The sequence below is a fragment of the Larus michahellis genome, chromosome 9, assembly GCF_964199755.1.
Source record: "Larus michahellis chromosome 9, bLarMic1.1, whole genome shotgun sequence".
Lineage (NCBI taxonomy): Eukaryota > Metazoa > Chordata > Aves > Charadriiformes > Laridae > Larus > Larus michahellis.
Genome location: NC_133904.1, coordinates 50,502,655 through 50,518,758, shown reverse-complemented (window position 1 = coordinate 50,518,758; position 16,104 = coordinate 50,502,655). Strand labels below are relative to the sequence as shown.

The 16,104-nt window shown below is 58.8% G+C and overlaps 2 protein-coding genes and 1 long non-coding RNA gene across 11 annotated transcripts in view; 1 reads left to right on the top strand and 2 right to left on the bottom strand.

The window, feature by feature from the left end:
* The window catches only part of LOC141748238 (uncharacterized), a 17,865-nt gene extending 12,296 nt beyond the window's left edge, over nucleotides 1-5,569 (bottom strand). For 3 of the 9 annotated variants that reach the window (XR_012588953.1, XM_074599945.1, XM_074599950.1), the window contains exons 1-3: nucleotides 4,891-5,020; nucleotides 1,915-2,071; nucleotides 236-367 (exon numbers count right to left, since the gene is read on the bottom strand). Coding sequence is in view for 5 of the 9 variants with exons in the window: in XM_074599945.1 (XP_074456046.1) it covers nucleotides 236-269 (34 nt within the window). In the remaining 4 variants the exon portion in view is untranslated. Of the gene's footprint in view, nucleotides 1-235; nucleotides 368-1,914; nucleotides 2,072-4,890; nucleotides 5,021-5,377 lie in introns of those variants that run through there. The other 6 variants (XM_074599948.1, XM_074599953.1, XM_074599946.1 and 3 more) reach the window with 6 other exon arrangements.
* On the top strand, nucleotides 2,915-11,125 carry LOC141748241 (uncharacterized). Its single transcript, XR_012588954.1, has 3 exons — nucleotides 2,915-3,173; nucleotides 5,860-6,184; nucleotides 9,118-11,125. It is a non-coding gene; the product is annotated as an uncharacterized LOC141748241 (long non-coding RNA).
* On the bottom strand, nucleotides 9,095-15,063 carry LOC141748240 (uncharacterized). The gene is made up of 10 exons (XM_074599954.1): nucleotides 14,964-15,063; nucleotides 14,391-14,735; nucleotides 13,183-13,452; nucleotides 12,559-12,675; nucleotides 11,907-12,008; nucleotides 11,199-11,321; nucleotides 10,886-10,978; nucleotides 10,522-10,614; nucleotides 10,201-10,258; nucleotides 9,095-9,633 (listed from the first exon to the last, which is right to left on the bottom strand). Exons 2-10 carry the CDS (start codon nucleotides 14,698-14,700, stop codon nucleotides 9,582-9,584), a joined length of 1,218 nt encoding a protein of 405 aa, XP_074456055.1. The 5' UTR covers nucleotides 14,701-14,735; nucleotides 14,964-15,063; the 3' UTR covers nucleotides 9,095-9,581.
* Between the last annotated feature and the right edge of the window lie 1,041 nt (nucleotides 15,064-16,104).

The window sequence follows — 16,104 nt, the reverse complement described above, 5'->3', positions numbered from 1 at the left end:
AGAAGGGGCTGGAGGGAAGCGATCCTTAGGCATGCGGTGGAGGAGAGGAGGTGGTGGTACCCAGGTGCGGTGATGCCGCGGCACTGGGAGGAAGGAGGCGGCTGCCAGGAGGGCTCCCAACACCGCCGCCGCCCGGAGCAGGGTGCACGGAGAGCACGGAGACGCGGCGAGGAGATGCTCTGCGAGGAGGTGTGTGGCCCACGCAAGCCCCATGCAAGCCCCTTTGCATACTCACAGCCTGCCACGGCCGCCGGCAGCCAGGCCGGCATGGCAAAGCCCTGCAGGCTCTTTCAAACCAGCCGGAGGAATGAGCTCCTTCTGCAGCGCCGTGCGCGCGGGGTGGCCGCTCCGGGCATCATGGATGGGCCTGTGAAGGACACAGTGAAAAGCACCATTGGCAACTGCCACACAGGGGTTGGGAAAGGCGAAGGGTGCTCCGATGGGGGAGCCCCCGACCATCTCCGTGTGTCATCCTGGGAGCTCGATACTGGCGTTGTATACTTTGTGTATATTTCATTATTTTCTTTTTATTATTTTATTAATATTTTCATTACAGTAGTTTAGGGTTTTTTTTTAAAACTCATAAATCCCCGTCCTCTTTTCCTCCTCTGCCTGAAGGCGGGGGAGAGCATCTGTCACTCGTTTCAGCGGCCCAACCCACGACACCCCAGGAGATGGAGAATAAGGCGTATTGGGAAGGAGGGCACGTACCGCACCTCCTGCTCACAGTGCTGCTCTCTTCGCAAAAACGAATCCCCCTTCCTCCTCCTCCTCCTCCCTTCTCCCCTCCGCCAGCAGCCCAGCCTCCTCGGATACGTGGCTGGGGAGACGGAGAAGAGCCTTTGGGTGAAGAGGTGCCCATCAGGGTGGGGGTTGGGTTACAGCTGCCCACAATCACTGTTTTCTGTCTCAAAAAGAACCTCTCGGCTCCCCCAGGGCATCAGCACAGCCGAATATTTGCAGGCTGAGGGGCGGTTGTAAACGCGAACCAACACTTTCGTTAAGGGGCAGATACTCTCAGAAGTTGTCACGGAACTGTACAGAACAGGGAGAGGAACTGGACTCGTGAAGACGCACATACTCGAGGCTATCGTGTTTTCCCCTTGGCCTCTAGCACCGCTGCTACGCTGTTATCTGTCATTTTTACAAAATCCACATGGAAAACCTGAAACAGAAACACCCTGCGGCCTGCTGGAGTTTTACAAAGAGGACTTCTTAAGGAATGTCTTGGCATCTTCATTACATGCATGTGGCACTTGGGAAACACATCCAAGGCATTTCAGCCTCCCACCCAGCCTTTCATAGGAACGGGATGTGCGGCAGCTGTTTCTCAGCTGAAAATAAAGAGCTCATTCTGGGAGCTGGAGCTACGGTATCACCAAGGCACCCATCCCTATCCGAACAAAAAACGTCTGTGTCGGACAAAGGGAAGCTCCCCAACGCTAGACAGCCTTCCACGCTCCGAGGGCTGCTGAGGACATTAGTCACCCTTCCACAAGCGTGGCGGCGAGCCCTCCCCGCTGGAGAGGACCAAGAGGCTCCTTCAGGGACAGAGCGGAGGGGAAGAAATGCTCCGCCTGCATTGCAACTGCCTCTTCCGCCTCCTGCTCCTGCTGCTGCGGTTTGTGCGCAGCTGGCGAGGCCTGAGGTGGGGTGACGGGCTGGCTGGGGTCTGGCAAAGCCAAACAGCTACTGCAGCCGCCTGCAATCAGCGCCAGTGCAGGCGTTCTGCTGTTAGATCCGGCGTTATCATCTGTACAGCCACGCCGGGGAGGTCAAGGTGGTGGGTAAAGAGGAGACACATGCCTTTATCAGCCCTGGGCACGGTGGGGGTGTCTCGGGCTGGGTGTTGGGGGGGGGTGGCTGCAGGGGGGCTGCCCGCGCGGGATGGGGCTGCTGGAACAGCACGCTTACCCAGGGGCATGGCTGCGGGCGAGCGAGGCCACGCGGGTCCCTGCCGAAGGTGCCGGCTCCTCCTGCGGAACACATGAGTTCACACGAGCGGTCATTAAAAGCGCGTACTTCTGCTGAGCCCTACTAACGGGTGACAGCAGAGCTTGTGATGGCAGACCTTGTGATGGGAAGAAAGAAAAGGAGTGTGTCATTGTCACTTGCCACCCCAGGGGCCCAGGCATCCGTGGTATGTCCTGGCACCACCAGGCCCTTTGATAAGGACATATGAGATACGTTAAAAACATTCTGTGCTCTTCCTGCTCTCCATAAAGCCCCTACCGCAAAATGATAGAGAACGATCTTTGTTCTTCCCTCATACTGAAAAAAGGAGATGCAAATCATCCCGTTGTAAATCATGCACAGCTTTGAAAGACAAACCATCCCATAGCAAACACGAAACAAACACGACTGAGCGGTGTCTGGCTCGGCTCTCTGGGCCTCGCATCTGCTGAGGCACAGCGAAAGACCGGCAGCGGGGAACTGCCACAGCCCCTGACGGAGAGAGAAACCGTCAACTGCTACTTGGCAGTAACGGAAGGCAAAAAATACCTTCAGCCAAACCCCCAAGACTCCTGTGAGCCGCGAGGCTACCGTGAAGACTCTTCATGGCTGATACAAACTGAGACAATCTAAAAAGTCCACAGACGTGTCTGTGCTCAAACCGGGAGCGAGAGCAACCCAAAAAGCAGCAGGTGTAACCCTCAGCTAGAGCAGAACAGCTTTATGCGTAAGTGCGGCTCTAAATAAACCCTCAAAAAAAACCCCTTCCTCATAAACGAATTCTGAGTTACTTCAGAGACTTGGGTAACTTCACCCTGCCCTTGTCTAACGCTCTTCACGCCCCACAGTCCAGGGCAGACAAAGCAAGCTTGGCAAAGAGTCCTGGATCCAAGTAGCCCAAATCACATGCGCAAAATGCCACCAAACCCAATAGCAAGTCCGTGCCACGATGAGTTCCTGCACGTGCCAGGGGGCTTCAGCCGGCCACCAGGCCCCAGCAGGCAGAGCAGCCAGTGCCGGCGCGGGGGTTCGGGGGGCTCAGCAGGTGGCTGAGGGGGGGCAAAGCCAGCGGCCGCCCCGTCGCAGCGGCGAGGCTGGAGGTGCTCAGCAGAGCTCTCCGGATGGGGGCAAACAGCCAGGGAGGGCTCGGGGGGGGGAGGCGGGTTGTTTAGGAGGTATATAAACAGCCCTGTGAGGACTCAGGACGAATCTGCCTGGCTGTAAGTATTTATTTAATATTTCTGGGGCTGGGGGGGGAGCTGAGGTTTGGGAGCAGAGCCCAGTTCCTGGTGGGGGAGAGCACTGCGGCCCTGCAGGGAAGCGCAACGGGGGGGATATACTTCCCCCCGCCGGCCCCCGCCTCATCCCTCCGTCCCCATCACGTCTCCCACTGCTCCAGTCCTCAGCACGACCCCTCCAGACCCCACCTCCACCGCCCTAGTCCCGAGTCCCCTCGCCCTGTCCCCGTCCCGCTGCGTCCCCCAGTCTCCTCACCCTGTCCCCATATCCACCGCTCTAGTCCCCAGTCCCCTCATCCTGTCCCCATCCCGCTCTGGTCCTTGGTCCCCTTGTCCTGTCCCCATCCCGCTCCGTTGCCCGGTCCCCTCGTCCTGTTCCCCATCCCGCTCCGGTCCTTGGTCTCCTCGCCCTGTCCCCATATCCACCGCTCTAGTCCCCGTTCCCCTCGTCCTGTCCCCATCCCGCTCCGGTCCTTGGTCCCCTCGTCCTGTCCCCATCCCGCTCCAGTCCTTCATCCCCTTGGCCTGTCCCCATATCCACCGCTCTTGTCCCCGTTCCCCTCGCCCTGTCCCCGTCCCGCTCCGTTGCCCGGTCCCCTCGTCCTGTCCCCCATCCCACTCTGGTCCTTGGTCCCCTCATCCTGTCCCCATCCCACTCCGGTCCTTGATCCTCTCGCCCTGTCCCCATCCCGCTCTGGTCCTTGATCCCCTCGCCCTGTCCCCATATCCACCGCTCTAGTCCCCAGTCCCCTCGTCCTGTCCCCATCCTGCTCCGGTCCTTGGTCCCCTCGTCCTGTCCCCATCCCGCTCCAGTCCTTCATCCCCTCGGCCTGTCCCCATATCCACCACTCTAGCCCCCGTTCCCCTCGTCCTGTCCCCATCCCGCTCCGGTCCTTGATCCCCTCGTCCTGTCCCCACCCTGCTCCGGTCCTTCATCCCCTCGGCCTGTCCCCATATCCACCGCTCTAGTCCCCAGTCCCCTCGTCCTGTCCCCATCCCGCTCCGGTCCTTGGTCCCCTCGTCCTGTCCCCATCCCGCTCCAGTCCTTCATCCCCTTGGCCTGTCCCCATATCCACCGCTCTTGTCCCCGGTCCCCTCGCCCTGTCCCCGTCCTGCTCCGTTGCCCGTACCCCTCATCCTGTCCCCCATCCCACTCTGGTCCTTGATCCCCTCGCCCTGTCCCCATCCCGCTCTGGTCCTTGGTCTCCTCGCCCTGTCCCCATATCCACCGCTCTAGTCCCCATTTCCCTCGTCCTGTCCCCATCCCACTCCGGTCCTTGATCCCCTCGCCCTGTCCCCATCCCACTCTGGTCCTTGATCCCCTCGCCCTGTCCCCATCCCACTCTGGTCCTTGATCCCCTCGCCCTGTCCCCATCCCACTCTGGTCCTTGATCCCCTCGCCCTGCCCCCATCCCACTCTGGTCCTTGATCCCCTCGCCCTGTCCCCATCCCGCTCCAGTCCTTCATCCCCTCGCCCTGTCCCCATATCCACCGCTCTAGTCCCCGGTCCCCTCGCCCTGTCCCCGTCCCGCTCCGGCCCTCGGTCGCCTCGCCCTGTCCCCATTGTCCCCATCCCGCTCCGGTTCCCATCGCGCTCCGGCCCTCACGCTCATCTCCCCGGCCCCACGGGCAGCCCCGGCGGCTGCAGCCCGTCCCCGACCCCCCGCGACGCCCCCCGGGCTCCCCCCGCGACACTCACCGGGCGCGGGGCCGCTGCTCGGCGCCGCCGGCGGCGGGGCGAGGCGGGGCGGGCGGCGCCGCTGTGCAGACCCGGCTCCTCCCGGCTGCCCCCTCCCGCCGCCGCCAGGCTCCCGCTCTTACTATCGCCCGAACGTCTGCAGGGACGGGGCGTCCACCCTCTGTCTCCGGGCGACCCGTTCCAGCCTCTCGCCACCCTCGTTGTAAAGAGCTTCTTCCTAATGTCTAATCTACACCTGCCCTGCTCCAGTGTAAACCCCTTCCCCCTCGTCCCATGGCTCCCCTCCCTGCTCCAGAGTCCCTCCCCAGCTTTCCTGGAGCCCCTTGAGGGACTGGCAGGGGCTGGAAGGTCTCCGCGGAGCCTTCTCTTCTCCAGGCTGAACCCCCCCAGCTCTCTCAGCCTTCCCTTTTCGGGAAGGTCTCTTCTAATGCTAGGGAAAACTGCACTTTTAAAAGACTCTAGTGTCTGAGTTGGTGAAAATACTTACTTTACAGCCAGCTCTGGGGTGTGGAATTCAAGCTCTTGGTGTTTTCAAGCTCCCCAGGCACAGGGACGAGGAGGAGCAACACCCGAGCACTTGACCCAAGCTGCCAACGGGATTATTTCATCCCATGAATGACACATTCAATATAAATTAGAAAGTTTGCTGAGGAGTTCTCTCTCTCTCTCTCTCTCCCCCCCGCGCTGGCTGCCATCCCGAGCACTCCCTGCCCCGGTGCCGGAGCCCTGAGCCCTTCCCTTCCTCCGCAGCCGCAGCGCTCGCGGGGTCCCACGTTGGCTGTCCCTGCGGGGAGTGCACGGCTTCTGCTGGGGAGCGGGCTGGGGATAGTCCTCGTCTATTTTCCATTAGTATTGGGATCGATATTGCTTCTTTAGTGTTATTAATGCTAATTATCTAGTCATATTCTATTAAATCTGCTTACGTTTCAACCCTCCGATTCCCTTGTTTTTTCTGATTCTCCTTCCCAGGTGGGGAGGGGTCATCGGGTGATGGAATACTTGTCTAAAGGACTATAAATTGCTGTGGGTTCCTCAAACCATAACATTATGGGACCACCACCCAGCGAAATGCTCCTTCTGACCTATGCACCCACCTCTGCAGGGACCTGCATCTGCAGCTTTCTACTTCCCAAGAGACATTTTGGCTCCAGGAATTCTCTCCAGCCCATCCCTATCCCCTGGGGCCTCTGGCTCCTCACTAAGTGCTGCCTTCTACCCACACACTGGGCAAGCTGGGCTTCGGACACGGTCTCTCATAGCATCCTCGTGAGTGAGCTGACCAGGTCTGGGTCAGGTGAGTGGGCACGGGGTGGGTTGAAAACTGGCTCAACAGCCAGACCCAGAGGGCTGTCGCTAACGGAGCATCCTGGGGGTCAGTAGTGGGGCTGGTCCTGTTTAACATCTTCATTAATGACCTGGGCGATGGACGGAGCACACCCTCAGCCAGTTTGCTGATGCTACAAAGCTGGGAGGAGCAGCTGGTACACCCGAGAGTCATGCTGCCATCCAGAGGGACCTCAACAGGCTGCAGGAATGGGCTGAGAGGGACCTCGTGCAGTGCCAGGGGACATGCCAGGGGACACAAGTCCTGTCCCTGTGGAGGAACAGCCCCAGGCACCAGGGCACGCAGGGGCTGGCCGGCTGGGAGGCAGCTCTGCAGAGCCTGGGGGTCCTGGTGGACTCACCACCTTGACCACGAGCCAGCAATGCGCTCGTGCAGGAACGGCGGCCAAGGGTGTCCTGCATTAGGGGGAGCATCACCGCAGGGTGATGGAGGTGACTCTCCTCCTCTGCTCAGCGCTGGTGAGGCCCCATCTGGAGCGCTGAGTCCAGTTCTGGTCTCCCCAGTACAGGAAGAACTACGGGCGCTCTTACTGGAGAGAGTCCAGCAAAGGGCCACGAAGACGGTTCAGGCACTGGAGCATCTCCCATCGGAGGAGAGGCTGGGAGAGCTGGGACCGCTCAGCCTGGAGGAGAGGAGGCTGGGGGGGGCGTGTCTCATCAAGGGGGATAAAGATCTAAAGGGGGCCGTAACGAAGAGGGAGTCAGACTTTTCAGTGGTGCCCACTGAGAGGCCACGGGCACACATTAAAAAGGAAGTTCGGTCCGAATACAAGAGAAGGCTGTCTTACTGCGAGGGTGAGCCAGCGCTGGCGCAGGTTGCCCAGGGATACTGCGGAGTCTCCATCCTTGTCCGCACTCAGCAGCCATCTGGCCTGGTCCTGAGCAACCGCGCACCCTCGGCGCGTCTAGCTTAGCTGGCTGGATTAAATCAGCCATTTGTGTTTTTAAACCTTAATGATATTACAGCAAAGCAGACAATCTGTTGCCAAGGACTACAGAAACGTAAAATCAAATAATTTGTCTTCACTGCTCCTGCTGCAGCAGGAAAGCAGGAAGTAAGGCTGAGAGATATATAAACATGCCCCCCTTCTTCCCATCTGTTACTGTTAGAGAACCTCCTGACATCGCTACAGGCTGTGGTTTCCCTGTATCCCAACGGCTAAAACCACCCACAGAACTGGGGGGAGCGGGGTAAAACCACAGGGTGCTCAGAGCCTAAGCCCCCACTTTTGATTTTAATGTCTATTTTTCTTACGTCTCCACCTTACTTAACTCCTGATGCTGAGCTGCAGGCTGCTCCCAGGTCAGGCCGTTTGGAGAGGGGTTGCGGGAATTGTACACAAGAGGTTAAAAATGCTGGAGATCCACGAGGCAGGCGAAGGAGGGGGTTTTGCGGGGTAGGACTGTCCTGTTTTGGCTAAAGATTGCAGGAATAAGCAGATAAACAGTATCTTGAAGTTGGTGGCGTCTGGAGCGAGAGCTTTTGCTTGATTATCCGTCCTAGGAACATCAAAGCTGACGCCCTGAACACGACAATGAGCTCCACGGCGGCCATGCTGAACACAGATGACTCCCCACCCAGATCGTGGGAGGGGAACGGATAAGGTCAGGATTTAAAGGCCACTGAGGAAAGTCTCTCTGCGGGAGAGCAGAGGCTGGATGGAGACCCAGAGGAGGCGGAGGGGGGCTGTGCCCCTCTTCCCCCCCAGGCCCCGGTGGGCACCATCACCTCCTGGTGTGGGTTACCCGGGACAGCATTTATGGTGCTGGCACCGTCACCGCGCGTTACCGCCGGTGCAGCCCGTGCCTTTACCAACGGCGATTCCCAGCCTGTTCTGTCTGTCGCTTCCGTAAATCACCTATCTTTCCGCTTTGTGAAGCCGTCCCAGGGACGCTCCTCGGAGGGGCTCTGGGCAAACGCTGGGAACTCTGCCCGTGAGGCGCCGGGGCCCTGGCGAGCATGGCTCCTGCCCAAGGGAACGGGATTTCTCCATGTCCTCATGATACCAGAGGCCCTGGAGCCGTCGTGTCTCTACGTGGGAAGAGGGGGAGCGGGGGGCGCTGAGATGTGGATGTTAAGGATATGACACACCTTCAAGCAGGAAAAAACAAGGACTTAAAAAAAAAAAAAGTTAATAAGGATCCAGAGTGCTGCTGAGCGCAAGGAGCGAGACACACACCCCCCCCCCACGCTCCCCCCGGAGTGCAGAGTAGGCAGCACCCCAGTCCGGGCCCTCCATCGCCCCCCCAGGACCTGCCCCACAGCCGAGCCCCCTCCTTGTAGGCAGGAAAACGCCGGGCGGGGTAAGTGGAGGGGGGTGGGGAGGAGATCGTATCAACGCTCCCCCACAGCTCAGGGCTTGTACAGAGTGATTTGCATTTAAGCAAAACCATTAACGAGCAGGCTCAGGGCAGCTGCTGCCCCCCCCACCCCAGCCTTGTGGTGGGAGGGGGCACACGGTCCCCCGGAGATGCTGCCCATCCGAAAGGGGACAGGCAGCAGCCGGAGCTGTGGATTCGGGGGGAGAGAGCCTGACACCCCCCCTGTCCCCCAAAACTGCCCTGAAATCACCCGTGGGGGCAGGGAGCAGCCAGGCGCGGGGGCGGGCGGCGGGGCGGGGGGGGGAAGGGTGGGGTCGGCGCTTTTGGTTACCCGCATGTGTTGAAAAAAAGATCCGGGCTCATTACTGGGCTAAACTGGTGTGAGAGACTCCTGCCGCGACTTCTAAAGGCGCTTCTCTACTGTAGGGCCTGGCTTGAAAGAGAAAGAAACGGAAAAAAATGCGCATTTGGTGTCCCACCCCCCCCCCGCCCCCCCCGCCGCTTCGGTGTTAAAAAAATAAAAGGGCAGAAATGAGTTCATTTCGTGACCGTTTATTACAGGTGTCGCAGAGGATCAACCCCCCTGAAACCGAGAGCCCCGAACCCACCAAACCTGGGAGGAAGGTTGGGTTGACTCAGCCGAGTGAGAAATGCCCCGACCGACCTCCACCGGGTGGAGGAAGCATCCTTGCTGCTGCGCCGAGACATCTCGAGGGAGATGTCCTCCCGACACAGCCGGGAGGACGAGGCAGGTGGGACGTGCTGAGCATCGCCGCTGCCAGGGGCTCCACTGTGCCCGTACGGACCTGCCTGTCCCCAGGCAGAGGCCAGGGCTGTGGTGGCGTCTCTCTGTGCCCTCCCTTGCATCACCCAAGGACACGTGGAGACCCTACAAATGGCTGTGATACTCCTTCCTCTGCACCTCCGGATGGTTTTGGCCAGGGGAAAAAAAGAAGCTGGCTGAGCCCGTGAGGTTGCGATGGGTTGGGTTGACTCAGCCGAGTGAGAAATGCCCTGACCGACCTCTACTGGGTGGAGGAAGCATCCTTGCTGCTGCACCGAGACATCTCAAAGGCCCTGGGAGGAAGAGGCGGGTGGACATGCTGAGCATCTCTGGAGCCAGGGGCTCTGCCATGCCTGTCCGGACCTGCCCGTCCCCAGGCAGAGGTGGGGGCCTCTCTCCATGCCCACCCTTGCATTCCCCAAGGACACACGGAGACCCTACAAATGGCTGCGATACTCCTTCCTCTGCACCTCTGGATGGTTTGGGACAAAGAGGAGCTGCTCCCCCATGAGGCTGTGATGCCCCGGGGGCTTTCCCACAGGTTGGCTAAGCCCAAAGGCACCCATGGCATAGCCGAATCCCAAAGTGCTCGGATGAAACCAGCAGGAATTAAGGCTTAAACGCTTCAGGCTGAGGCCACGAAGGAGAGGTTTGTGGGGAGACTCGAGCGGGGCTCAAGCGCTTTGCTGGATGGGGACCTCCACCAGAGCTACCCGGGGTGAAAGCAGGGGCTGGCAGAGCAGCGCTGCGCTGCATCTTTCTTGGGGTCTAAGACTTAAAACAAGGATAATTCCCTTATCCTGCTCTTTTCCCTTCAAGACGGTTTGAATTTATGGGGAAAAAGGCAATGGGGGATCTACCTCTCCTTGTCCACGCAGCCGGCGTCACGTTCCTTCAGCCACCCCTGAGTCGTGTGATCTGCGAACGGACAGGTCTGTGCCCAGGCGTCGGGAGGAACCGCGTGAGAGGCACCGACGGCGCAGCACAGGATGCTGCCCTCGGGGGACGGGGTCTGGGACTCATTGGGGATGGGACACGCTCAATGGAGGGGTCTTGGCGTCTCCACAAGAGCCAAACACGTAATTTTTAAATAATTCACACGGCTGCTTGATGGCGTGGGGACAGAGGGAAACCAGCTCGGTAAACACAAGGCAGGGGCATGCAGGAGCGGGGAGACTTACAGCAGAGGAAGATGGCGAGGAGCGGGAGGGCCGACACGGCCGCCGTGCTGACCGTCAGGGTGGTCACATCCACGAACTCCGTGCATCCTTCTTCTGCGGCCAAACAAACCCGGCGTCAGCACAAAACGCCGTCCGAAGCAGAAGGAGAGAAAGGAGAAAGGCAAATGTCTGTGTATGTTGAAAACTAGTTTTGCTTTTGCAAAGATTTCACTTCCCCGGAAACCCCCAATTTGTTGGCTTTATTTTGGAGCAGGTCTAACTCCGAGTGGCCGAGTTGGAGGGATGTTGGGGTTACACATCGTGGACGAGTTTTAGCCTGAGTGTGGCGAACCCTTGGGGTGGTCCCTGGGGCACCCCCTCTCACCGTGGCGATGGTGGATGTTCTTTATGAGGACGCTGGTCGTCAACACCACCGAAACCACCCCTCCGGGAGCAGCGTAGCCCAAGGTGCGCTGTGCTGGCCGAGGGAAAGGCGACAAAGCGACGTTAGTGCGCGTTAGGGGACACAGGTGGGGAGACCCGCCCTCACCCACGGGCTGGTGCAGAATCCACCAGCCTGAGTTAGCGCAGAAGTAGAAATAAAGTTTTCATTTTAAAAAGTTGAGATTTGGGGCAAAGTAAAACCCCCGTTGACCAGTTTTGTCTCCCTCCCTGCCACCCTTGGTAAAACCGCTCGCCTGTTTTGCTTTTGAGTTGGGTGAACTTTGTAGGCTGGAAGGTGACAGTGGCGGAGACGAGGAGGTTCACCACGACCACGTACGTAAGGGCAATCTCTGGCAATATGATCGCAATAGAAGGGCCTGAAAGAAAGCAGGACAAGGCAGAGCAGCAGTTCTTGCGCTTGCCAGCCACCTTCATAATTTTGTTAACGCCCCATTGTATCCCTTTCCCCCCTCTCCCGACTCCCAGCCTTCCCAGTCGGTCCTTGCAAGAACCCTCTCCATCCCTTGATCATCCCTTGTCCCAGCAACCTGGGCTGGTGGGAGGTGTCCCTGCCCAGGGAAGGGGGTGCCACTGGGTGGGCTTTAAGGTCCCTTCCCACCCAAACCATGCTGTGATTCTGTGATTCTATGATTTTCCATGCCCTTCTGCAGTTAACTCTGGGAAAGGGCTCTGGGTAAAGGAGAACAGCTGTAGTAACTGTATGGATGGTGGTCCAGGCGCCCATGACTAGCTGAGATCGCGCCTGGGGCAGCCACGTGTGGCTCTGGCCGGGTCTATTCCCGCATGTTTAGCTGCGTGACCCTCCCTCTGCGGGGCGCTGCCTTCCTCCCTGACCTCCGTGGGACTCTGCCTCTCCCGTGGGCTCTGCACCCCGTATGGTTTGCACAGCAAGGATTGCTTTGGGGTCCCCCACCCCAAACCGCCCCGCGGCCACCTCGTACCTTCCTCTCGCATCCAGAGGATCCCGGCGGTGCCTGCCAGGACGGAGGCGATGCACACCAGCCCGCAGGTGTAGGCGCTGAGCCACCTCCACAGCTCCCCCCCTAGACACACAGAGCAGCGTGGGGTGACAGCTGTGACCCCTCCTGATGGCCCGCGCCAGCCCCCACCCCTTCCTTAGGGTGGGATGCAGCCCGTCCCCGTCTGGGATGCTCCGGGGTATCCCTGGCCAGGGCCCGGTGGGTTTGACCTGCTCTTTAGCATGGGTAGCTGGGAAGGGCTCTGTGCCCCCCGGTACAGTGTGTTAAACTTATCAATGGAGCCTTGTAGTAAAAGGAATGCTCCCGAGAAACATCTTTTTCCGTAAAAATTTCAATCGATTGCCTCAACTCTCTAGGACAAAAATGTCTGGGAAGTGCGAGGATCCAACCCCGCTTGAAAACAGAGTAAAATCAGTTTTCACCGTTAAAAAAACATTTGCCAAGGAAAGTTTTTCTACTCTTAGGAAGACCTGCCAGATGACATGAAGATGAGGTGTTTCGACAGGTGGAAAGGGAATTAGCTGATTACCAGCTCTTCCCACAGCAACGCTCCTCGCTCTCCCCCACCAGAGAAGGGAAATGGGGTTCAGCTGCCCCCGAGCTGCAGACTCACTTATTCTTAGCTTTTCAGACTGGCAGACGGGAAAAATTAATCCCCATCCCGAGATGGCAGCAAAGACCAGAGCAACCACCGCAAGCCTCAGCGCATCCTGCAAGGGAGGGGAGAGACCTGGAAAAAACCCAAGGAGCCAGGAGTCAGGCCACCAGCAGGACCAGCATGGACGGCGCTGGTGGGCCATGGGGCTTCTCTGTCACCAGGACAGATTGAATTTATTCTCCAGCTGGTGGCCAAATCAGCGCTTTCTGGTGCGGTCGATGGTCCATGAAATGCCCAACGTGGGATGTGTGCTGTGCACAGGCTTTCCATCCACCACCCCCTGCCCATGTCCTCCTCACCATCACCTTGGCCAAGTGCCGTCACTTGGGACCTTCTCCAAGAGGGAACAGCCAGTCTCCTGCCAAGGATGGTGCCTTGGTGGGATCAGAGACTGGGAATTGCTGCTGTTCATCCTGCCGTGGGGAGCTCCTGTCAACAGCACGTGGACCACAACCCTGGGAGGGCGGCCAGGCCTTGGGGGATGGAGGCAGAGGGATGGGATGAAACCACCCAGGGAGCCCCAGGGAAGGGTGGAGAGCAGGAAGAGCGGTGGGAGGGTGAAACCCCAGCAGCGATCACCTGCAATGGTGACGTTCAGGGAGGTTTCTTGCCAGCTTATCCCATTGCTGGCGTTGCAGGAGTAGCAGCCGCAGTCCGACTTCTTCGCCGATCTCAGGTACAAAACGCTGAGGCTCTCGGAGAGGCGGAAACCTCTGTCTGGGGGAAGGGGCTGCCCATCTTTCTTCCAGGCAACGGTGTCCACCCTGCCCTCTGCCACATCGCAGAGCACCTTGCCGGTGGCCCGGGCCACGAGGACACTGGTCCACAGCCGAGGGCGAGACACGGGCTCTGGAGAGGGGACAGAAACACCAGCACGTCTCTCAGACATGACCTGGAGCATCCGCGATGGGGATCTGGGCTGCAGTTGTCACTGCAGCATCCCTGGGGCTGCAGCGGTGCAGTGGCAGGTGCTTCCCCTGGAAAGTCCTGTCCTGGCCAGGGCTGCTCCGCTTTCCAGGTTTGGGGCGGTTTCTTTTCCAACTGAGTCATTGTTTTTATTGCGTTTGGGTAAATACGGGGCATTTTAAAATATGTGAGGAAATGAGAAAAAAGAGGAAAAGGATTCAGATGCCTCTGGGATTTCTGTGTGGTGGAAAGGAGAAGTGGGCGGTGAAGGGCTGTGGTGGCATTGTAGCAGCAGTGTTATTATAGCAGGAAAATATAGCGCCAGAGCAAATTAAGGGAAGTGCGAAGAGCAATATTGAGGAAGAACTTCTGTGTTATTTAAAGTGTGCTCTGATCTCTGCGACGGTGGCTGGCGCCTGCAAATTGCAAACAGTCACCATGGTCTGAGGGGGAGATTTTCTGTGACGTCTCCACCCTGCTGGGCTCAGTTCCACGGGCTCTGCCAGGGCCCCCTCTCGAAAGGTGCCGGGGGTTCTCTCCGCAGGTGGCAGCGGGTACATAGCATCCCACCTGTCCCTCCGTCCCCGCACAAGGGAGGGAATTGCCTTTCCAGGATGGAGCCCAGCCCTCTGTCACAGCCAGGCACCCTAGAAGGTCTCCTTGGGCAGCACCACCAGACCTCCACTGGGACAGGTTGGGAACCTCTTCCCAAAGTCTCCCTGGTGATGTCTCCACACATGGCAGGTTCAAAAAAACCTCAAGATTAGACTTAACTCAAATCCCTTCTCCAAATCCCTTTGGCATATGGGCCATATACAAATAATGCTGCTGCTCTGCTTGCACCCATCACCCCGCTCCTCCCTCCCATGCCCACCACTTACTGAGGACTTCCAGCAAGATTTGCAGGCTCTCCCTCTCTCCCACGTTGACAGTCACTTTGTAGATGCCACTGTCACTTTCGTGGACGTCCTCCAGCAAGAGTGATCCATTGGATGGGTGGAAAATGGCTCGTCCTGCGTAGGGCGGGTGGATGGTTGGGCTGTGGGACCCGCTGTAGTACTGCAGGATGGTGCGGGAGCTGGTGCCGTTGAGGTGCTCCCACCGCGTGGAGTAGATGTGCGTGACGTTATCCGGCCCGGGAAGCAGCACCGAGGATCCCACAGCGGCAGTTTTTCTCTCGAGGGGTCCCATCGCCTCGGCAGCCTCTTGCAAAGGCAGCAGCAGCCCTGGGTGGCAGGGGAAGGGAAGGTGGTCTGGGGAGACGGAGCAAGTGGGCATGGCTTGGGAGAGGCTTTGGTACCCCCTGTGCCAAGGACACACGTGGGGCACCTGGACTGCTCGGTCACAGCCTCTCACAAAGCCATTGCCATCGCCCGTCGTGCTGCCGGGCAGGGGGACATCCCGGCCAGAGCTGATACGGGTGCCTAAATAGAGCCCGGGCTCCTTGGAGATACCTGGCTGCAGGGCTGCGAGCCTTTTCTGCTTGAGCTTTGTGGTGGCATTGCCTCCCAGCCTGCGCCCAGAAGGGACTTTCTAATCCTGACCTAATTTCCATGGCTCATTCCCAATTCCTGGTCTCGCTTGGGGCTGAAGATGTCGACACCCTCCCAGCAGAGCGGGACGCAGATGTCTCCCCCAAACACAGGGCAATTTCTGGCCTTGCCATGACTTGGGCTCGTAACGGGCGCTTGAGGACTTGAAGAGGAGCCGCTGTTGTAGGTCACAGCTCCAGCCCTGAGGAAAAAAATGAGCTTTCTAGGAAAGCCAGGCAAAAATCACTGCTACAGCCCTATCTTGTAAAGGTGATTAAAAAAAAAAAAAGGTGAGGTTAAAGGGTTTAAAGCAAGGAGCCAGCCCTAGGCAGAGGAAACAAAAGGAAAGGTATTTATTTATTAGAGAGTAGATATCTGTTAGGTATTTATCTATTAGATTAGACATTAGGATGACGTTCTTTACACTGAGGGTGGTGAGACACTGGCCCAGGTTGCCCAGAGAGCAGGTGGAGGCCCCATCCCTGGAGACATTCAAGGCCAGGTTGGACGGGGCTCTGAGCAACCTGATTGAGTTGAAGATGTCCCTGCTCCCTGCAGGGGGTTGCACTGGATGGCCTTTAAGAGTCCCTTCCGACCCGACACATTCTGTGATTCTGTGATTCTGCGATTATCCACCCAGGCAGAGGGGCAGTTAATGGCAGCGGCAACCCCAGGACTCCTGAGAGGCACCAGGATTTCTGCTAAAGGTGCTGGTCTCCTCGGCGGAACCGCCAGCCTGGCCCTTCCGTGGGAGCGGGGGCTCTGAGCTGCCCGGGGGCTGCGGGGTCTGTGCAGACCCGCAGCCCCCGCCCGCCTCGGCCCTTCGCCCCCCAGCCCGCGCCGGGATGGCCCCACCGAGCAGCCCTCGGCGTGCGTCCGCCCCGCCACCCGCCAGCCCTGACAGTAATGATAGGACACAGGGTAACAGCCTCAAACAGAGAGGGGAGATTTAGGTGAGATCTGGGGAAGAAACTCTTGGCTGTGAGGGGGGTGAGCCCCTGGCCCAGGTTGCCCAGAGAAGCTGTGGCTGCCCCATCCCTGGAGGGGTTCAAGGCCAGGTTGG